At 42.8% G+C, this 22,849-nt stretch overlaps 2 protein-coding genes across 5 annotated transcripts in view; one reads left to right on the forward strand and one right to left on the reverse strand.

Annotated features, from left to right (window-relative positions):
* FADD (Fas associated via death domain) overlaps positions 1-12,487 on the reverse strand; it is an 85,377-nt gene extending 72,890 nt beyond the window's left edge. The window contains exon 1 of the mRNA XM_044082515.1: positions 11,919-12,487. Within this exon, the coding sequence (XP_043938450.1) occupies positions 11,919-12,216 (298 nt within the window). The 5' untranslated portion in view covers positions 12,217-12,487. The remainder of the gene's footprint in view (positions 1-11,918) is intronic.
* LTO1 (LTO1 maturation factor of ABCE1) overlaps positions 12,011-22,849 on the forward strand; it is a 601,160-nt gene continuing 590,321 nt past the window's right edge. For 3 of the 4 annotated variants that reach the window (XM_044082516.1, XR_006366189.1, XR_006366190.1), the window contains exon 1: positions 12,880-13,439. In XM_044082516.1, coding sequence (XP_043938451.1) covers positions 13,378-13,439 — 62 coding nt within the window. In that variant the 5' untranslated portion in view covers positions 12,880-13,377. Of the gene's footprint in view, positions 12,085-12,879; positions 13,440-22,849 lie in introns of those variants that run through there. The other variant, XR_006366191.1, reaches the window with a different exon arrangement.

The following is a 22,849-nucleotide window of genomic DNA, read 5'->3' on the forward strand; positions in this document are numbered from 1 at the left end:
CCTTTTCTTCTGTGTATTAGCATTCTGGTGATTTTCCCATTTGCTGATGTCCTCACCGCTGCAGGTAAGTACCCCATTGGGGGTTTTGTTCTTTTTCTATTTGGTTTTGAATCATCCAGGATTCTTTGGGTCTGTCAAACATTCCCTAGGAGTACTTAATGGTTAGGAATTCCCTTCCTCCTTGTGTGGGCATTACTCAGCCTCCTCGGGAACAACTTCCTTTTTTCCCCAGAGATTCTTCGAGATCTCGTGTCTCAGGGTACTATTTAAGAGGTGCCTGTGTCTCAAAGGGGAGAAGGGGTTTTATTCAAGAATGTTTCTAGTGCCCAGAAAAAAAAAGGTAGTTTGTGACATATTCTAGACCTCTTTCATCGTAGCATTTTTCTGAAGGTGCCTTCCTTTTGATGTTGTCCCTAGCATTTTTCTGAAGGTGCCTTCCTTTTGATGTTGTCCCTTGCATTTTTCTGAAGGTGCCTTCCTTTTGATGTTGTCCCTTGCATTTTTCTGAAGGTGCCTTCCTTTTGATGTTGTCCCTTGCATTTTTCTGAAGGTGCCTTCCTTTTGATGTTGTCCCTTGCATTTTTCTGAAGGTGCCTTCCTTTTGACGTTGTCCCTTGCATTTTTCTGAAGGTGCCTTCCTTTTGACGTTGACCCTTCAGATCCCTTTTCCTCTCTTGCTACCTCAGGCCTTTCTGGTGTCTCTTGATCTCAAGGGTGCTTGACTCCATATTCCAATCCATCCTCTTTTCAGGAGGTTTTTGCATTTATTTGTTGCTTCCTGGCATTTTCAGTTCTGTGCTTTGCCCTTTGGACTATCTATTACCACAAGGGTGTTTGTTCACAAAATGCCTCGCTCATGTGACTGCTTTTTGCAGGCTTCAAGGGATCCAAATATTTCCTTACTTGGATGACCTGCTGATTCAAGCTGATTCAAGCATACTATCCAGAGGTCCTTTTGCAAAATCTTCGTTCTACCATTTCTCTTCTTCAAAGTCCGGGGTTCTTGATAAACTTCAACAAGCCTTCCCTGACTGCTTCTCAGGATCATGTCTTTCTGGGTTGCAGGACTCAGACTGGGCCAATACTGGTTCATGCCTACTCCAAAGGTCTCAACTCTTAATTCTTACTTTCAAACTCTTCTTCCGCTGGCCTTCATTACAACCAGGGAATTTCTCAGAGGTCTGGGGTTCATGGCTTCCACTATTCCGATGCTTCCTCTGGCTGGACTTCACATGAGGAAGTTCCAGTGGTTTCTGAAGTCAGCGTGGCTTCAACATGCGCATCATCTACAGTTCCTCTTCTCCCTTGTCTCAAGAAGGAACTTCTGTGGTGGATTCAGCAGTTGTCTCTGAATCCAGGGCTCCCTTTTTTTCCTCCTCTTCCAGCTCAGGATCTGTTCACAGCTGCTGCAAATGTGGGATGGGGAGCAACATTTGGCTCCCTGAAGGTTCAGAGTGTGTGATCGCCTTGTCAGCAAAAGGAGCACATCAATGTCACAGACGAGAGCTCTTAAGCAGGCTCTTCAGGCCTTTCATCCTCTTTTCTCTCTGGAACCTCGCAAGGTATTCACAGACAATACCACAGTTTGGTGGTCCATCGACAAACAGGGGGAACAAGATCTTACCTTCTTTGCTAGCTGGCACTTCTGGTATGGGATCTGGCTGTCAAGTATCAAGTGACTCTTCAGGCAGTTTATACCCTTCAGATCAGAACATTGTGGCAGACACCCTGAGCAGGTCCTTCACTCAATCCCACAAATGGATGCTTCACAGGGATGTGTTTCTGGACATTGTTCACCAGTGGGGTACTCCTCAAGGAGATCTCTTCGCCTCCTCTCTGAACAGACAACTGTTTCTATTTTGTGCCAGAGTCCCAGGTCCTCTGGTATGGAAGATGGACACCCTCTCATTTTCTTGGAAGGGAATGTTTCTTCATCCATTCCCTCACCTTCCTCTCATTCAGACTCTCCTGTTCAGGATTAAATAGTATGCTCCTAAATCTTGTTGGGGACTCCCTCTTGGCCATGTCAGCAATGGTTCCCTCTACTTCTGCATCTAGCCAAGGGCAATCACCACAAGTTACCTCACAGGGTGGATCTACTCACAAAAGACAAGGGTCTCTCAACCATCCCCACCTGTCCACGCTTCAAATGACACTGTGGGTGACAGTGTTTTGATCCCTCATGGACACCTTTTTTCTGAGGATGTGCTGCAGGAGGTCAGGAAACCTATTACTAGGAAAGCCTACTTATCTAAATGGAAAAAGTTTTCTATCTGGTGTCTTTCTTCTGACCTGGACCCACTTACTGTGGATGCTCCTTAAGTTCTCTCTTATTTGTGCATGTTGCTCAATGCTGGTTTGGCCTATTCTTCTACTAAAGACCACTTATCAGCTTTCTGCTCGTCTGCCTTTAACTACCCGTTACCTTCTGGATTTGAGGATAAAAAATTTCTTAAAGGCATCCTTAATATTAAACCTCCCAGGAAGCCTATTCCTCCTCCCTGGGACCTTAATTTTGTTTTGGAGAAATTGACTCAGGCTCCTTTTGAGCCTGCTGTTTCAGCTTCCCTGCAATATTATTCTTGGAAGACAGTTCTTTTGTTAGCTCTTACATCTGCCAGACGGGTGTCTGAGTTGCAAGCCCTTATGGCTTGTCCAACATTTTTGATATTTCATGAGGACAGGGTGTCCGTACGTACTAATCCTTCTTTTATACCAAAGGTCGTTAATGACTTGTCAATTAATCAGTCTGTTAATTTGCTTATTTTTTCCCCGCTCTGCAAACTGACAGAAAGAGGGCATACCTTAGATGTGCATAGACAGCTCAGATTTTATTTAGATAAGACTAAAGCTATCAGAAACTTGTTAGTTTCCTTTCATCCTAGTTTTTTAAGATAGGATGTTTCCAAACAAACTATTTCTACTTGTATTTCGAAAGCTATTTATTTTATCATAGGAGATTACTAGGCTAATGGCTCTGAGGACCTTACACACCTAGCCAAGAGTTTATCCCCAGAAAAGAAACCACAATCAGCACCTGGCTATGAGGGACAAAGGTGGAACCCCTGGGACAAATTTGTGGTTGTCCATCCACTCATCAAGGTTGCGCTTAAAGAGGGTCAGCAAAGTACTTTGCTTGACATGTATGGGGAGTCTATTCCAGAGACAGGGCAACCTCTGGGAGACAAACATGTCTCTCTAGCAGGTTTTGTTAATGTCACATATTAGATTTAAGCCTTCTGCTTGGGTACTATGCGAAGAGTTAGACTTACTGATATGGAGCATCTCTAGTACAGCAGGGTCTGACATTTTCTTGTAGGAGACACAGGTCACCTCTGAGCCATCTGTACGATACAGAGTAGAATGATAGTGATTTGAGCCTGTCCGCATAGGACAGGTGTTGGAAGCCATAGATTCTCTTTGTGAGTTATTTCTGTGGCCTTTCCAGTTGGTGCAGGTGTTTGGAGAGGTACATACCAAACGGGGTGTTATACTCAATTACTGGCCTAATGAGGGATGAGTAAAGAGAGGTAATAACCTCCTTGTTTCTGGATGCAATCCCTTTACTTATGCGATGCACCAAGTAAAAGGCTTTTCTGACCACTGCCTCTACATGAAGGTCAAATGTGAGATTGTCGTCAACTTGGGTACCCAGGTCACTTACCACAGGTTGTGTGCATAGGGGGTTGCCGATAATGTGGTAATCAGTAGGGGTTGTGTTTTTGCCGAATGGTATAATACATTTTTTTGCATTTAACTTAAGGCCATGACTTTGGTACCAGTTATTTGTTGCTGTGAGACCCTCTTAAAGTATGTTAACATCATGTGAGGAGTCAATAACAGCACCCAACTTACAGTCGCCTGCAAACTTTGTCAGCCACAGGCCTTTTGTCTTTGCCTGGACCTCTGAGCAGTAGATGCCAAACAATAGGGGTCCCAGGACAGAACCCTGGGTGACACCAATAGTGACACGTCTGCTATCTGAGGTAGTGGCACATATTTTGACCTTGTGGGTCCCATCAGTGAACCAATTGGCCACCCACCTGATGAGACAGGGATTTACACCAGGTTCTGCTAGCGTTTTGATGATGCCCTAGTGGGGGATTGTGTCAAAGTCAAGGCAAGCTGTATGTACCGACTTAGGCCTTGGTAACAGTCTCAAATAAGTCAGCCAGCTTCAACAGGCAACATCTGCCCTTGAATTTGAACTGGGTGGGGTCTAGTGCTTGGAGATTGCCCATGTCCTTATTTATGATGTCCATAATAATATACTCCATGGCCTTACAGATCAGACTTGTCAAACTAATGGGGCAATAGTTTCCATGGTCAGTAGTGGCACCACCTCTGTGCAAAGGGATGAGAATGGCAGTTCTCCACCTCTGCTGGAATGAAGCCTGGACTTAGGCTGTGGTTGAATACAGTGCTCAATGGCAAATCTAGTTTTGACAGAGATGTTGCAGAATACAGCCTGGGATACTATCAGGTCCCGTGGAAGCTGTGTTCTTTGCCTTGGATAGGGCCTTTAAACACTTGATCTATGAAGATGTGGGGTGTGCGGCAAGTATCAGGGATGCTGAATGGTCCTTTAGGGGGAGACACAGGGGTGAAGTTTACACTGAACCCATCTGCTGGAAGGTTGGCCAAGCAACAAGATCAGTGTAAGTGGCACCGTTAAGAACTAATTTGGAACAAACCTGGGCTTTGCCATGGAGGTTTTTGACGTAACTGAAAAAGGCTTTGTGGTTAGCCTTTGTTTTGGAGGCTAGTTTCAATTCATAATTGGCTTCGGAGGTTTTCACTAGTGATCTAATTTGCTTGTTGAGGCTAAGGATGGAGTTTCTCCAGTTGGGAATTCATGCCTTTTTACCCTTGAACAACATTTTCTTCCTTTTGTTGTAAAGCCTGTTTATAGAGGATGCCCACCACATGGGTTTGGGTTTCCTTGAGGAGCAGGTTAAGTTCTGTTGGGTATGGCCGAGTCCATGCAGTTGTACAGATGCTTGTATACTGTACTGGCATACTGTTCAGCATATTTGTCTGCATCCTCTGAATGGGGCGGTGGTGTGAAGCTACTGATACCTTTCATTAGAAGGTTGTAGTCAGTTTTTGAGAAGTATTAGTGCCTGGTTACAACAGGGGGGGGGGTGGACGGGATATCTACTTCGAATGAGACAAACCGATGGTCTGATCTCACCAGTGAAGAACTTTCTTTGGGGGTGGTGCAGCAGTCACCCATGTTGGCGAGAACCAATTCTAGAATGCTATCTCTGTGACTGCACAGATGTCTGCATCTTCCAGTGCTAGGAGAGTCTCCAGTGAGTGCATTTTCAGGTCAAGGCTCCTAGCGTTAAGCAGCATGCCCTTCAATTTGCTTTTTGACAGAACTTTTACGTTGGAAGATTTGTCAGTGGGATTTTGCCTAAAAAAGGCACAATGGGGGAGGGAACAGCCTTGACCAGAATCCCGAATCCCAGGGGTGACAAGTGGAGGCCATCTCTGGCAAAGCAATGAGGTCTGTCAACCATGTCATCCCAGGCAGACAGATACTGGATCCCCGGGGAATGACACCAAAAACTAACCAATTGTTGAAGTCAACTACTTTTTGTTGTTACTGTGGTATCATTCTTGGTGAAGGTAGGATGTTGCTTAGGGATAGGATCATACCTGCCTGGGACACGTGCTCCGAGAGCTCAGTCATGTCTCTATTCATATAGTCCAGGGAGGTTATGTCTCAGGTCATTCACACTAACATGAACAGTGACAGAATCATACTTGCACCTGTTGTGGAGAGACTTAAGTGCGCATGTGATGTGGGGTATTCTGGCACCTGACAGACTGACCACGATCTTCTCCTTGTTGGGACTGCTGAAGGGGACATTGGTGTACCTCACAACTGAGTCGCCAGTGACTAGTATGTTTGGATTAATGTTGTGCTTTATGTGCTGTATGACTTTACTGTTATGCCTTATGGGCTGCGTTTGTGAGACACTGGTGTGTTGTCTGTGATGTGTTTGGTGTTGTGTGTGGAGTCTGAGTGCGTTTTGGAGGTCTCTGCTGTTTAGGTAAGATTTTATTGAGGACCTCTGCATAGGTAGGTGTGTGTTGTGCTTGACTATGTGATATAGGTGGTGTGGTGTTCGTGCTGGCAATCTCCTCTTTCTCAGGGGTACTGACTGAGGCTCGAGCGAGCATGGATTCCAGTTTACTGATATAGATGCCTTTCTCATAAGTAGAAGAATTATGTGCTAGGAGAAGGGGGTTATCAGTGAACATAAGGCACTTGCTACACTGTCTCAGTATGTCCATGTCGACCAGGCTGGCAGGAGAAACTGATGGGAATTGTCCAGACAGCGTTCTGAAACTTGGATGGACTTGGGGAGAGAGGGTTTGTCCACAACAGTGTAGACCATAAAAACTTAGAACACAATAAATAAATTAAGTGTAGTTTCTTTTTTTGTTACACTTTTCATAGTGAGAGCCATCCTTCTTCTGTAAAGGCTCAATCTACTACAGCTGTGGCCTCTTCTGGTGTTTTTTTTTTTTTTTCCCAAGGGCTCAGACACTAATTCTATTATTGAACCAGCTACCTGGACTTCTGTGCATACCTTTACCAAGCATTACAAGTTGGATGGTATCTCCAGAGCTGGTTTTGCCGCTGCCATTCTCCATGGCTCCTTAGGGGGCACTGCTGCTGCTTCTCCCTCCCACGTTTCCTCTTGAGCTTTGGCACTCTCCCATAACTAACGAATACTGCAGCAGTAAATGCAAGAACATAGTACAGTTGGATAGCATCTGACCAGAACGGTAGATGTCCGTGCCTTCACCACTGCAGTATTCACTCGCTCCCTCCATCTCCCTGGTCTTTTTTTCCTTCTTGGATGTGCAGGTTTTCTCTGGTTTTCCTTGGACTGCTGTTCCCATCAGTTCTGAGGATGGTATGCCTGAACATCACCTTTATGCCCTACGCTACGAGATAGGTGACGTTCAGCGTACATTAAAAGCAATGATGCACTTTGGTAGATTTGCCGGATGACGGGCTTCATGACAGGGAATCCCATAAGTAATGAATACTGCAGCAGTGAAGGCAAGGACATCTACTATCATGGTAAGATTTTACACAACTGTACTTAACAGCTCTGATGAGAGAACAACCAGAAAAAAAAAAAATCACAAACACATTAGCGGTCAATCCATAGTACATGCTTAAAAAGTTAAGATATTTAAATCACTAAAAGTAAGTAGCGGATGCTTGGCAGAGTAACTATTAACAACAGTATTATGAGAGTAGCCTTAGTGGCACAAAGCTGGCCTATTCTGCCCAAGACTGGAGTCATACCTCTCAACCTCTAACCAAGAGATTTGGACAAAGCCAGAAATGACTGGGAACAAAGGCCCCAAAATAGGAACAGTTTTTAAACATTGCTCCTATAAACTTATAAAGTTGCTAGGATAAGAATTTTTGAATTATTCTGTATTTTCTGAAGAATATGACGTCTGAAACTCAAATGTTTGTCATCACTTAGTTACCTTGATCCTCAATGACATGCCAGAAATCTACAGACTTTATGAGGGATTGACTAGAAATATGAGGCAAAAATCAGGACATTCTGCGAAAGTCTGTACAACTGAGAAATATTACTGGTGTTCAGACAGTCGAAGAGCAGATTAAGATAGCTAAAAACCCGACTCAGGAAGAAGGTGGGCATAAGCTGCAAGTCACTACATCCCAGGGTACTGGTTATAACGCTATTTAGTGGTCCTAGGAATAGCTGGGGGCACAGAAGAAACAAACGAAAGGTAAGCAAGATACTGTAACAGCAGGAACTAAAAGAAGCCTTTATTGCGTGGTTTTCTTTTAAACAGTTAACGCGATCAATGCACAACTACCTTTATTCCTAGCCTCTAGTTAGATATTGGTATATCTGTTCATTACTGTGTTTCATATTGTATGTATAGCTAATGTTTGCTGCAGTATGTATTATTTGCTGTTGTATGTATATTCAATTGTTCTTCATGTACTCTGCTGCTCATTTACTGTTCGGTGGAGCTTTTCCCCCGGGCCTCCACCAAACAAGGATCAGTGTCCAGTTGGAATTTCAGCTTTGTATTAGAACATTATCCCACCGCGATTTTTGCGCTGGAATGGGCTTGGCCAAAATGATTGACAGGACATGCCCATGACGTTGCATGGAAAACACGGCTGAGTGACAAGCCATGAAGATTATTCAGTGACATGGTGAATACTCATTCTCTGACCATTTTTAACAGAGGCTTCATTTTTTATGGTATCTTTAATTATAATTATGTGCAGTAATTGCTTTTGCAGGGGGGGGGGGCAAGCCCTCATGCACCTCCCACGTCACATGGCTGCTCTCCATACAAACTAAACTACAGTGTTAAACAGAATATCATTTTACAAGTGCATTTTCAAACAAAACATTAACAACTCTATTTTGTTTTTAATAAGAAAATTTAAAAAAGTACAGCAAAAACGATACATGTGCTCAGTCTTGCAGGGTTATTTCAAAAGGTAATCCCCTCCCCAACACGCACGGGCTATTAAACAAGATTAAACATTACATTAAAACAAGCAATTGGTCAAAAATGCGTTACTTTTGTAAAGTTATCCACTCTTTTCCATAAACCCTTTATCTAATAGCAATATTTGACATGCCATATACAGTGGTTACCCCACAGTCAGCAGTGTAGCCCATCCAGGAAGTTTGTTTTTCAAAGGAAATACCAAACCTCTCTCTGCGAACTCAGCCATAAAGCCCTAGGATACTTTGCACAACAGGGATCCTGAAAAACTAGCATGTCTTAATTGCGACATTCATAAAAGTAACAAAAGCATTTCAAATGTCAACACCAAACTACTGTCAAGTCCATCCTGTTTAAGTTAATTACCTTTATAAACCAACTAAAAATACAAACACCTGATCTTAAGAAATGATCATGTTACCTCATGAAATTTCACAAAGCAAGAAAAAAGCATTTAACAATATTTCGTTCATTTAAAAACTCGTATGAAATAAGCATACATGTAATTATAAAACAATGCAACTCACCCCAAATCAGAGGGTTGAAAAATCAACATGCAACGGATTTGAATTTTTACTGGGTAAATTGTTTAGTCTTAAGATTTAACATACAAGGGAGAAAAAGGCTTTGTTGCTATGTAGGTATTAGGCTATCGGCCCTAGGGCCTATACAAGCCTAGCCAAAAAGGTACCCTGGCTTTCGCCACCCAAGAAAATTATTTCCTGTGCTCCTGTTGAGCACAGCCACAGAGGTGATACCCCCCCCAGGGTGAATTTTTTATTTCCTATCCAATCATCAAGATTTGTCTTGAGGAGTGCTAATGAGGAGCTTTGTTTGACATACATAGGTAGTTTGTTCCAGAGTATGGGAAGTCTCTGGGACAGGAATCTAACCCGCCAGCATATTCTGTTTATTGTGGTGACAAGGTTTAGGTCCCTAGAGCGTGTAGCTCGGAGGGATTGGGATTTCTTTAAGTGAAGCATGTCCAACAGCTCTGGGTTTGACATAGCTCTGTATGTTAAGTGAAGCATGTCCAACAGCTCTGGGTTTGACATAGCTCTGTATGTTAGGCAGAGATCACCTCTGAGTAGGCGATATGTGACAGAGTAAAGCTGGACCTTTTTGAGACGGTCTGCGTAGAGCATCTGTTTGAGACCGGTAATCCTCTTTGTGAGGTGTTTCTGTGGCCTTTACAGTTGTAGATGTCTTGTGAGGTACATATCAAAAGGGGTGTTGTACTTTATAATGGGTCTAATGATTGACGAGTAGAGGGGAACAATGACCTCTTTTCCTGAATGAGAAACCTTTTGTGATGAGGTGTGCCATGTAGAAGTATTTCCTGACTACTGTGGCGATATGATTATCAAAGGAGAGACTAATGTCCACCTGTGTCCCAAGGTCTCTCATCACACTTTCAGTGTTAAGTAGACTACCACCTATGCAGTAGCTCATGGGTAGAGTTTTTACCAAAGGGGATGACTATGCACTTTTTGGCATTGAGCTTGAGGCCATGGCTTTGACACCAGGCATCTGTCTCAGTGAGGCCCTTTTGTAGGATGTCCCCATCGTTAGGAATTTCAATTATGGCTCCTAGTTTGCAGTCATCTGCAAACTTCATTAGCCAAATACCTTCTCTGTTAGCCTGTACATCAGAAAAGTAGATACCAAACAGGAGAGGACCCAGGTCTGAACCCTGTGATACTCCACTTGTCACTGGTCTGAAGTTGGATTTGTAGTCTGCTACTTTCACAGTGTGGGTTCTATCAGTCAGCCAGTTGGCAATCCATCTGGTGATACAGGGATTTATACCTACAGTTTAGTGAGTTTATCTATAATTTCAGAGTGGGGGATGGTGTCAAAAGCCTTGGCGAGATCTAGATAGGCTGTGTGAACCACCTTACCCTCGTCTACGGCTTTGGTGACTGCTTCAAAGAAGTCAATCAGGTTTAGGAGACATGATCTGCCTTTTACAAACCCGAACTGGGTGGAGTCCAGATATTGCAGATTACCAATGTCTTTGTTTATAAGTTCCATGATGATACGTTCCATGGCCTTGCAGACCAGGCTTGTTAGGCTAATGGGGTGGTAGTTCCCGGGGTCCATGGTGGCTCCCCCTTTTGTGGAGTGGGATGACAGTCGCTGTGCGCCATTCAGTGGGCACAAAGAGTGAGGTGAGGCTATGATTGAACATGGTGCTTAGGTGGTGTGCCAGTTCATTCTGTAGTTCAAGTAGAACGCAGACTGGGATGTTAGCAGGCCCCATGGATGCGGTGTTCTTGGCTTTTGAGAGTGTGGTTTTTACTTGTGCAGCCGTGCTACAGCAACTTTGCATTCTTCCGGGTATAGAGACGAGCCCTTTAGGGGTGGGGGGTAAAGTTAGCACTGAACCTATCTGCCAGGATATTGGCAATAGCAGTTGGTTCTATATACTTAGTGCCATTGCAAAGTAGACCTGAGTGTTGCCATTGATATTGTTGATATAGCCATAGAATGCCTTGTGGTTGGAATCAGTGGCGACTTTTTCATAACTAGCTTTGGAGGATTTTATGAAAAATTTCAGCTTCTTACTGAGGCTTACTAAGGAGTTCTTCCAGTCATGGGATTTTACTCTTTTTTGCAACAGTTTCTTTCTTCTGTTGTAGAGTTTGTTTATGGCAGGGGACCAGCAGATTGGCTTCCTTTTTTTGTAGAACAGCATCTTGGTTCTGCTAGGGATAGCAGGATCCATGGACTCGAAGTGCTTATAGAATGTATTTGTGTAGGATTCAGCAGTTGTACCTCTATTGTCTATCTGCATGGGTGTGGTGAGGTTGCCACTTCTGTCTTAAGAAGTGTGAAGTTGACTTTGGAGTAATATTTTACGGTGGTTTCCCTAATGGGGGTGGGGGCGTGATGTGGATGTCTAGCCTGATTAGCTTGTGGTCGGATCTGACCAACGAGGAAGTGACCTCTGGTGTGGAACACTGGTAATCCATGTTGGTAACCAGCAGGGCTAGGATATTGCTGCCCCTGGTGGGGGTGTACTGAAATAATTACAATGTTTAGCATACCGATTTTTCTTCGATGTTTATTCAAAGCACCTATAAAAGTAAACATTACGCACAGATTGCTGGGGTGGGCGGTCCTTGCTACTGGCATCTGGTGAGGTAATGTTCCAATATAAAACCGGAATTTCCCGGTAAACGCACGTAAATAAATAAATAACACCAAAAATCGAGTTTTCTTCTTTGTTACATTATCTGCAAAGTCGAGTGTTTGAGTCTTCCAATACATTTAGTGTAAAAGCAGATGAGCTTGTTAATTGTCAGCAGTTCCAACTAAACAACTTTAACAAATAAACTCGGGGTGCAATAGTAGCAAGTTAATGGTCACTGTACCTTTTTCTTTCTGGTCTAGCACTTCGCTTGAAGAATCGCACGCAGAGTCGTCGAAACGTTTGACTTCGTCTGCGAGATCATGCCGACAAACGCGATTTAAAATCTCCTGAAGGAAGGATGTGTTGTTCGCAGATATTTCATTCAGCTCAATGAGGAGAGCGAAAAGGTCGGTACCGCTTTCAACGCTTTCCAATTTCTTTTTCCCGATTTTATCGCCACAGAGAAACTTTAATGCCTTAAGGTCGTCACCTTTCAGTTTTTGTGAAACTGTATGCAGTAAATCCAAAAAAGCTACCATTTCAGCTCGATGGAGTTTTGCTCTGGAGTCTTGTTATGAACAAGCACACTACAGTCAACAGCTTTCATTCACGCCTTCACTGCAGTTTCAGTTTCATATTCAAAAATAGGCGGCTATAACCAAGGCTACTTAAAAGCAAACCGTGGGTGCCAACCAAATAACTTAAAAACTTCAAAGAACAATAATCATGTAAAGTTTACTACTAATCTACATTAACATAGAAAAATTCACAGCACTTCCGTAATTTGTAGGCGTGATCAACCACACTTAATTTTAGGATATTAAGGTTGGACGACACCACGTACCGCCTACTGCCATGACGTCAGATACTTATTCCCTCCCCCTTCTGTTTAGGAAATTGATTCCGTGGCTGTGAGTGACGAATGGGTTATTGACTACAAGTCAGTCTTTTGTGCAGTAACATTTCATTGTTAACATTAATTTATACTCGAGTACAAAATGTAGTGGTTGTGACAACCATGGGGACTGAATTTTATTTTCTCAACTAATTCCTCAATACCCATTAGTTATGTCTTTCGGCTTTTCCCGGTTATGGTTCGCCACAGCGGAACTCCAGTCCGCTAATGATTGGCAGTGGGTGTTTACAGCGCCCAACCTTCAAAGATGGCACACCCATTCACGCACCCACCTGCATGTCTTTAAACGTCACTCGACCGCAAAGAGGACATGCAGACTCCACACAGAAGGCGCTCCAACTGGGAATCGAACTGGAGAACCTCTTAATGTGAGGTGACAACCCCATGGTGGTTGTGCAACATGAGGTGCTGCCATTTAACCTTGCCACTCATGTCACGTGAAGTTCAAAAGCACTTACCCCAGTAAGAAAATATTTGAGTGTGTGCTGTCCAAAGCAAGTAACAACGCAAGGCTTTAAACATCAGCTTTGTAGTATTGTGAAGTACCTCGAGGTTTAAAATTTTGCCGAAGTCCTCTCAACTATCAAGAAAACGGACGCAGCTGTCTTCGGTAGACGTACTATACTCAGGTTCTGAAGTACTTCTAATCCCAGAAGACATTGCGCCACATTAGGAAGTAACGGTGTTGTTGCTTACAGCTGTGTGTGCTACAGGCACGTTTGATACATCCTTACCCGCTGTATTTATGTACGAACCGTGAAGGCTGTATTTTGTTTTCAGAATAATGGCAGCAGCTGCTGGTGATGAAAGTGACTTTTTGGATAGTATTGCTCTGGCAGAAGAAAGGTGAGTGTGTTTCATATCCTATATTTTTCTCTCACTCGGTCAGAAAGTGGCAAAAGTTTGAGTCCTGTTGGATTTAGTTCTGGAAGAAGAAAGATTTAAAAACGGATTCAGCTTGGCGGTGTTTTACAAAAGTATCCGAAGATTTTTCTCGAGTAACCCTTTTCATAAAAACCGCATCTTTATGCCGAGTCCAGTTCTTTGTGGCACGCCACTATGCTTTTAAGGCCCAAGTTACAGTGGTAATATTGTGTGCTGTGAATTTCTTTTTTTTTTTATCTGTTGACGACTTCTTTTTAGGAACGCAGAATGTAGAGATTTTACAGCAGTCGTTTTAGACTGATGGCACACATTTGAGTTTCAGACTTCATACTCTTCAGAAAATCCACGCTAATGCAAAACCTGTAATTCAGACATTTTTTAAAGTTGGATGGACATGATTAGGGATAAGTATATCAGAAGGTAAGCTCACGTTGGACGGTTTGAAGACAAAGCCAGAGAGGCGAGATTGCGATAGCTTGGACAAGTGCTGAGGAGAGATGCTGGGTGTATTGGGAAAAGGATGCTAAGGATGGAGTTGTCAAGTAAGGTTCATAGGTGGGTACTAGACTATCTGCCCCAAGGCTTTTATAAGTCTAAATCAACCGAAAAAGTGAAATGTAAAAAGTCCTGGACACCACGTAGGTTTAAAAATACTTTATAATTTTCACGAAACACAGAGGATGAGCGCTTTTGTCTAATGACTAGACTTCATCAGATAAAAGCACTGGTACAAATTACAACTTTTATACATAAATTCTAATTAAGTTAATTACACTCCATCAGTATTTAAAGAAACATGTTTAAATGTTACTAAAAAAGGCTTAGTCATATTTTTCTTATATGCATTTTTACACAATATTCTTAATGCATTTCTACACAAAGTGTCTTATAAAATGACAAAGTATTTAATATTATCAATGAATCAATTTTGTATATAAAAATGTATGTACAAATATATATATATATATTTGTTTTGTTTAAACATTTTCAGCTTTTTTTGTACAGTACAGGTTTAATGTTAATATAATCATTTAAATCAGGTGGGGTGTTTGATTTACACCTAAGCTGCCATAACAATTCCTTGTGTAGCAAAACATTTTTTATATCACCCCCTCCCTTAGGAAAATCCCTTTGAACTAAATCAATAATACCAAATTTAAATCTTGTAAATGTGGAAGGACAGGTTACACTGTGTTTGTACAAAGCACTAGTTTCTTTGTGGGTCCTGATGTCGTATAGATGTTCATAAATACAGTCCTTAAATGCCCTCTTAGTTTTAATATGGAAGTGCATAAAGCCATGTAGACCAACATTTTAGACTTACAATTACCTTTAACAAATCTCACCACACTTTTCAAACTATTGTTTAGTGTAACACTTGCCTCACTGAATATGTATGCACAAACACTACATGCTCCACAAGGATTAGTAGCCTTATACTGAATAAATTCCTTATTTCCTTTTTCAAAAGTCCTCTTGAAATTGATTCCCACCTTGTATGTGAAAATAGGTTGCTCGCCCACTATTGTGTATCTCCTTATCAATTTTCATTAAATTCCGATTATTTTTGATAATGTCTAAGAATGACTCTGATAACGCGTTGTATTCTGATAACGTGTTGTATTGAATTATACGCGCTGCGTTGTATTTGTTCCTTTCCAATTTAACTGCTTGAGAGATCTGAAGCGCTTGACCTAATAAAGCTTTATATTTACTACCCCATTTTTTTATAACTTCTTTTAGAATCTCAGTGACCATTTCTGAGGGGTATTCTTTCAATGAAACATTTACCTAGGAAATTCATTTCCCTTTCTAAATCACAAAAGTCAGAAGTCATCCTGACTATCCTGACTGCTTGACCTTTAATCAAGCTTTTCTTTTGTGCTAACGGGTGATGACTATTATAGTGCAAAAAAACTGTTGCACCAAGTAGGCTTCCTGTAAATGTTTGATTTGAAACCTGTAGAGGTCTTAGAAATAGTAACGTCCAAATAGTTGATGCTATATTCATGGTACGAGTGTGTAAAAGAGAAAACATGTGTACATGAATTTATATATTCCATAAAAAGATTAAGTTCTTGCTTAGATCCACCCCACAACACAAAAATATCATCCAGAAATCTCAAATACAGTTTGATATGGCTATAAAAAACAGAGGGAAAGACAAATTTGTTTTCCCATTCTAATAATACAATATTAGCGTATGTGGGAGCACAAGCGGCTCCCATAGCAATACCGCTAATCTGTTGATAACTCTCCTTGAAAGTGAATGTAGTTTGAATCCAACATTATCTCAAGTTACAACACCAAAAGAATACTGTCCCTAGATAAGGTGGAATGTTTAAAAATACAATCACTAAAATATTCAAATCCTTCCTTTCTAGGAATGCAAGTGAACAGGTCCTTCACGTCGATAGTAAGAAAGATGCAATCCATATCCACAGATCTTGGGTCATTTTACTCAAAAATTCCCATGAATCCTTGATTAAATGGGGAGTTTGATAATCTCCTTAGTGTGTTTTATCTACATATACAGCCAATGGGTGTGTTTTAGAATTCCTTGCAGATACTATCAGTCTAAAAGGGGGTGCTTGTAGCGATTTATGCACCTTAGGTACTCCAAAAATGTTAGGAATATTTGGATGCAGTTGTTTTAAGAAATTATATGTCTTAGAATCTATTCTATTTTCTAATAGATATTCTTCAAGTAGTGAATCTATTCTGCTATAAGTTATATGTATCTGATTAATGGAGACAGGGTTATATGTAACACCATCTAATAAAATATTAGTAATAACGTTGTTGTAATCTTCTACGTTATAAATAATAACCCCCCCCTCCCTTGTCTGGTTTCATAATTCGCAGAGTAGATTGTGTCTGTAGTTGGTGTAACAAACTACTTTCTTCCTTAATAAGATTAGAATTTACTCTCTGCCATCCGTTTTTAACATAGTTTGCATATATTTCCTCAGTAACAACTTTTTCAAAACAACAACAAGGTGGGATGTAGTGGGTGGTTGAATGTACTATGTCTCACCAACATATCTTCCCCCTTGTAGTTGTTGGTGATAGCATCTTTGCCCAAATTGAATGTCATATTCAGATTTAGTTTTCTTAAATATAATTTCAAATCCACTAACATATTAGCAATGTCACCATACTGCGTTTTTGCAAATTTGAATCCCTTAGAAAATAAGTTGAAATGTAATTTAGTCAAGTTATGGGACAGGAATCTATCCCTCCAGCATGTCCTATTTATTTAGATCCCTAGAGCGTGTGGCTCGAGGGGATAAGGTTTTCTTTAGGTGGAGCATGTCCATCAATTCTGGGTTGGACATGGCCTTGTATGTCAGGCAGAGATCACTTCTGAGTAGGTGGTATGCAACAGAGTACAACTGGAGTTTCTAAAGTCGAGCTGCATAGGGCATCTGTTTGAGGCCATTGATCCTCTTGGTGAGGTACTTCTGTGTTCTTTCCAGCTGTTGCAGGTGTCTTGTAAGGTGCATCCCAGATGGGGCATTGTACTCTAAGATGGGTCTGATGAGTAGAGTGGCACAATGATCTCTCTTGATCTGGATGCAAACCCTTTTGTGATTAGGTGGGCTATGTAGAAGGATTTTCTAACCACTTTGGCAATGTGATTATCAAAGGTGAGATTACTATCTACTTGGGTCCTCACATCCCTTATTACATCTTAGTTATTTAGGGGCCTGCCACCTTTGTGGTAGTTTGTGGGTGCTATGTTTTTTCCAAAGTGGATGACTATGCACTTTTTGGCATTTAGCTTGAGGGCATGATTTTGACACCAGGTATCCGTGTCAGTGAGACCCTTTTGGAGGATGTCTGTGTCAGCCGGAGAGTCAATTATAGCCCCTAGTTTACAGTCGTCTGTGAACTTGGTCAGCCATTGTCGTCCTGTGCTTGCCTGTACCTCTGAGAAGTATATGCTGAACAGGAGGGGTCCCAGGACTGAGCCCTCAGGAACATCACTTCTAACCGGTTTAGAGATGGACCTAGCTCCCGCAACTGTCACCATGTAGGTTCTGTCCGTGAGCCAGTTGGCAACCCATCTTGTGACGTAGGGGTTTATGTTCAGGCTGGTGAGCTTGTCTATAATACCAGAATGGGGAATGGTGTCTGAGGCCTTAGCGAGGTCTAGGTAGGCTGTGTGTACCACCTTTCCCTCATCTATAGCCTTGGTAACCATCTCAAAAAAGTCCACCAGGTTTAGGAGGCATGACCTGCCCTTAACAAAGCCAAACTGGGTAGGGTCCAGTGTTTGGAGGTTCCCAATGTCTCTGCTAATGAGTTCCATGATGTTGCGCTCTATATCCTTGCAGACCAAGCTAGTCAGGCTTATAGGGTGATAGTTCCCAGGGTCTGTTGTGGCTCCACCTTTGTGGAGTGGGATAACCATTGCTGTGCGCCACTCTATGGGTATGTAGCCTGTGGAGAGGCTGAGGTTGAACAGTGTGTTTAGGTGAGGGGTTAGTTCGTCTTTAAGCTTGTGTAGGATGTAGCCTGGGACATTGCCCGGTCCCATTGATGCTGAGTTTTTGGCTTTGGAGAGGGCTGTTTTAACCTGAGTGTCTGTGATTTCAGGGACTCTACATTCTTCTGGTATGGTTATGGGTCCTTTTGTGGGTGAGATGGTGGTGAAGTTTGCGCTGAACCTGTCTGCCAGGATGTTGGCGATATCGTTCGGTTCAGTGTATTTTGTGCCATTCTGCACTAACTCCGAGCAGATCTGAGCATTGCCACTTATATTCTTGACATAGCTAAAGAATGCCTTGTGGTTCTCTTTGGAGTCCTTGGCAATTTTTCTTTCAAAGCTCTTCTTGGATGATTTTATGAGGGATTGTAGTTAACTTATCAGGGATGTCTTCCCTTCTTGGGTAAAGCCTAAGATAAGGTGTATAGATGTAGTGAGAGAGGACATGCAGATGTTTGGTGGAATGGACCAAGATGCATAGGACAAGAAAAGATGGAAACATGATCTTGTGTGGCAATCCCTAATGGGAGCAGCTGGACGAAAAAGAGGAGGAGGAGCAGTATTTAAAAAGAGCCCTTATTTTTTGGCCTTTGTCTCCCTATTATTGATGGCTGTGTCCATATTTTTTGCTCTAAGAGGTTGAGAGGTATGATGCCCACCACTTAGAAATTTAGTTTCACTCAACGGCATCTGGGATATGCCCACAAAATTGTTAATATAGCTGTTGTACATAGGCAGTTCACCTGCTCATTGCCAGTCTTCTACTACTTTCGGCTTTTCCCGGTTAGGGGTCGCCACAGCGGGTCACTCGTGGCTCATTATTGGCAGTAGGGTTTTATGGTGTCGATTTGCCAGCCCGGCACCCAACCTTCCACGGAAAGCACACTCATGTCTAGGGCCAATTTAGTGTGTCCAATTTATCTACAGCATGTCTTTGGGATGTGGAGGAAACTGGAGCACCCGGGGGAAATCCACGCGACCACAAGGAGGACATGCAGACTCCGCACAGAAGACACCCCAGCCAAGGATTGAACCAGAGAGCCTCTTGCTGTAAGACGACAATGCTAACCGCTGCACCACCATTTGTCCCAAATAGCAGATAGATTGGGCAGTGCCCTCTCCAAGACTCTGAATTTTATAGTGTGCTTTACAGCACTGGATAAGCTTAACTGAAATACTCTTGTTAAACCATTTGGTTGCAAACTTCAGTACAAACACTTGTACACACTCCCATTTTAAGATAAGGGGACAACGTGTTTTTCAATTCCTATAAGGTCATAGGTAGGTTCTAGGCTATTGGCCCTAGGACCTATATAAGCTTGTCCAAAAAAGTTACCCTGGCTTTCGCCACTCAAGAAAATTATTTTCCTGTGTCCCTGTCGAGCAGAGCCACAGAAGTGATCCCCGGGGTGAATTTCCTATTTCCCATCCAATCATCAAGATTTTTCGAATAGCTTTGTTTGCTATAGATAGGTAGTTTGCTCCAGAGTATAGGAAGACCTCTGGGACAGGACTCTATCCCTCCAGCATGTTCTGTTTATTGTAGTGACAAGGTTTAGGTCCCTAGAGCGTGTAGCTTGGAGGGATTGAGATTTCTTTAAGCGGAGCATGTCCAGCAACTCTGGGTTTGACATAGCTTTGTGTGTTAGGCAGCGATCACCTCTGAGTAGACAATATGTGACTTGAGTAAAGCTGGAGTTTTTGGAGACTGTATGTGTAGGGCATCTGTTTGAGGCCTGTAATCCTCTTTGTGAGGTATTTCTGCATCTTTTCCAGTTGTAGATGTCTTGTGAAGTACATACCAAAAGGAGTGTTTTACTCAATAATGGGTCTAATGAGTGACGAATAGAGGGGAACAATGACCTTTTTTCCTGGGTGAGAAACAGTTTGTGATGGTGTGCCACACAGATTTCCTGACTAATGTGGCAATGTGATTATCAAAGGAGAGACTGCTGTCCCCACCTGTGTCCCAAGGTCTCGTCACACTTTCGGTGTTAAGTAGACTACCGCCTATGTGGTACTTCATGGGTGCAGAGTTTTTACCAAAGGGGATGACAGTGCACTTTTTGGCATTGAGCTTGAGGCCATGACTTTGATACCAGGCATCTGTCTCAGTGAGGCCTTTTTGTAGTATGTCCCCATTAGGAGTTTGAATTATGGCTCCTAGTTTGCAGTCCTCTACGAACTTTGTTGGCCTGTACTTCAGCGAAGTAGATACCAAATAAGAGAGGACCCAGGACTGAAACTTGTGGTGAAGTCGGATTTGGAGTCTGCTACTTTCACAGTGTGGGTTCACTGTCAATGAGCCAGTTGGCAACCCATATTGTGACATGGGGATTTATACCTAGTTTAGTGAGTTTATCTAGAATTCCAGAGTGGGGGGTGGTGTCGAAAGCCTTGGTAAGATCTAGATAGGCTGTGTGAACCACTTTACCCTCGTCTACGGCTTTGGTGACTGCTTCAAAGAAGTCTGTCAGGTTTAGGAGAAATGATCTGCCTTTTACAAACCCGGACTGGGTGGGGTCCAGAGTTTGGAGATTGCCATTGTCTTTTTTATTACAAGTTCCATGATGATACGTTCCATGGCCTCATGATGATACGTTCCATGGCCTGCAGACAAAGCTTGTCAGACTAATGGGGTGGTAGTTCCCGGGGTCCCTGGTGACTCCCCCTTTGTGGAGTGGGATAACCGTCGTCCTGCACCATTCAGTGGGTACAAAGCCTGAGGTGAGGCTATGATTGAACATGGTACCTAAGGAGGGTGTCACTTTGTTCTGTAGTTCGTGTAGAACGCAGCGTGGGTTGTTGTCAGGTCCCATGGATGCTGTGTTCTTTGCTTTAGAGTGTGTTGTTTGTATTTTTTTTAACCTGTGCAGCCGTGATTACCGGAAGTTTGCATTCTTCGGTATAGAGATGGGCCCTTTAGGGGGTGAGGGATTGGGAGGATGTTAGCACTGAACCTATCTGCCAGGATGTTGGCAATATCTGTTGGTTCTGTATATTTAGTGCCATTGTGCTGTAACTCTGAGCATATCTGAGTTTTTCCATTGAGATTCTTGACAGAGCTATAGAATGCTTTGTGGTTGTCCTTAGAATCGGTGGTGATTTTGTTTTCGTAACTAGCTTTGGGGGATTTTACTGAAGCTGACCAGGGAGTTCCTCCAATCATGAGATTTTACTTTTTTGTGGTTTCTTTCTTCTGTTGTAGATGGCAGGGGGGCCACCAGATTGGCTTCTTTCTTTTGAGGATAGCAGATTGGCTTCTTTCTTTTGAGGATAGCATCTTGGTTCTGTTAGGCATAGCACGATCCATGCACTTGTGTAAGTGCTTATAAAGTGCATTTGTGTAGGATTCAGCAGTCATACCTCTATTGTCAGTCTGCATGGTTGTCATGAAGTTTGCTACTTCTGTCTTAAGAAGCGTGGAGTTGGCTTTGGAAAATTTATTTTATGGTGGTTTCCCTAATGGGAGGTGGGGGTGGGATGTGGATGTCTAGGGTGATTAGCTTGTGGCCTGATCTGACCAACGAGGAATTGACCTCTGGTGTGGAACCCCGGTAGCCCATGTTGGTGATGACCAGGTCTAGGATATTGCTGCCCTTGGAGGGGGTGTGGATAAGTTGATCTAAGCCGTTGGAATTTGACTTACAGATAACATTGAGCAATAGAGTTGGTACATGAGTAGTTTCCCCAGTTAATGGTGGGGTAGTTGAAATTGCCCATTATTAGGGTGTTGGGTTGTACCCTACTATTTTCTAGTGCATCAAGAAATGAGTAGTGGGGCATGGTGGTGGATCTGTAGCAAGCTACAGTTTGGATTGCTATCTTGCCCCGAGTTAGTTGCACTTGGATAAGCTCGGCTGCATTATGCTGAGCAATTAGCCTGGAGGTGTGGATATCCTTAATGAATATGGACACGCCTCCGCCTGTTTCAATCCAGGTTAGGTGGCTGAAGGATGTGGTATGAATTATAGCCTGCTAATGTAGGGGTGCGCTCTGGTGCCTTGAACCAGGTCTCTGTCACTGTACAGATGTCTGTGTTCTCCCTTTTAAGGAGTGCCTTGAGTGAGTGCATTTTAAGGTTTAGACTGCTATCATTGAGTAGCATTACTCTCTGATTTTGCTTGCTTGTACCTATTATGGTGGTGAATTTGTCATTTGAACCTTGCCTAAAAGGCACGAAAGGGGTTGCAAGAGCCTTAAACCAGTATCCGGAATACCTAGCGCGACAGGGCAGGCCATCTCTGGCAAAGCATCGTAGTCTGTCGATCATGTCATCCCAGGCAGACAGATACTGGATCCCCTTAGAATGACACCAGAAGCTTAGCCAATTGTTGAAGTCAATCATTTTGTCTTTGTCCTGTGGTATAATTCTGGGTGATGGCAGGATGCTACTCAGGGCTAGAAGATCGGAGAGCTCCTCCATGTCTCTCTTCATGTAGTCCAGGGAGGTACGTCTCGGTCATTCACACCATCTTGGACAATGAGTCATATTTGTACTTGAGTGACCTGAGCGCATGCGTTATGTGGCAGATCCTGGCACCCGACAGGCAGCTGACAGTAACTTTCTCCTTGTTTAGTCTGGCGAGTGGAACATCAATGTTCCTGACTATAGAGTCACCTTTGACTGAATGTTGGATACGTTTTTGTGCCTTATAGGCTGTGGTTGAGTGTGTCATTTGGGTTGTGTTGGGTGGGGTGAGGTTGCTTGCGCTTCTGCTTTGAAGGATTTTGTTGCTTGGGCAGATTGAGAGCCTAAGTGAATGTAGGTGTGCGTTGTGCTTGTGTGTGTTGTGGTGGTGTAGGTTTTGCGGGACTATTTGATGAGTGTGGTGCGGTGCAAGTGTTTACTTTCTCTTGACCTTTGTCTTGTGGGTTT

The sequence above is a fragment of the Protopterus annectens genome, chromosome 9.part0 (genome assembly GCF_019279795.1).
Source record: "Protopterus annectens isolate FY-2018-M chromosome 9.part0, PAN1.0, whole genome shotgun sequence".
Classification (NCBI taxonomy): Eukaryota; Metazoa; Chordata; order Ceratodontiformes; family Protopteridae; genus Protopterus; species Protopterus annectens.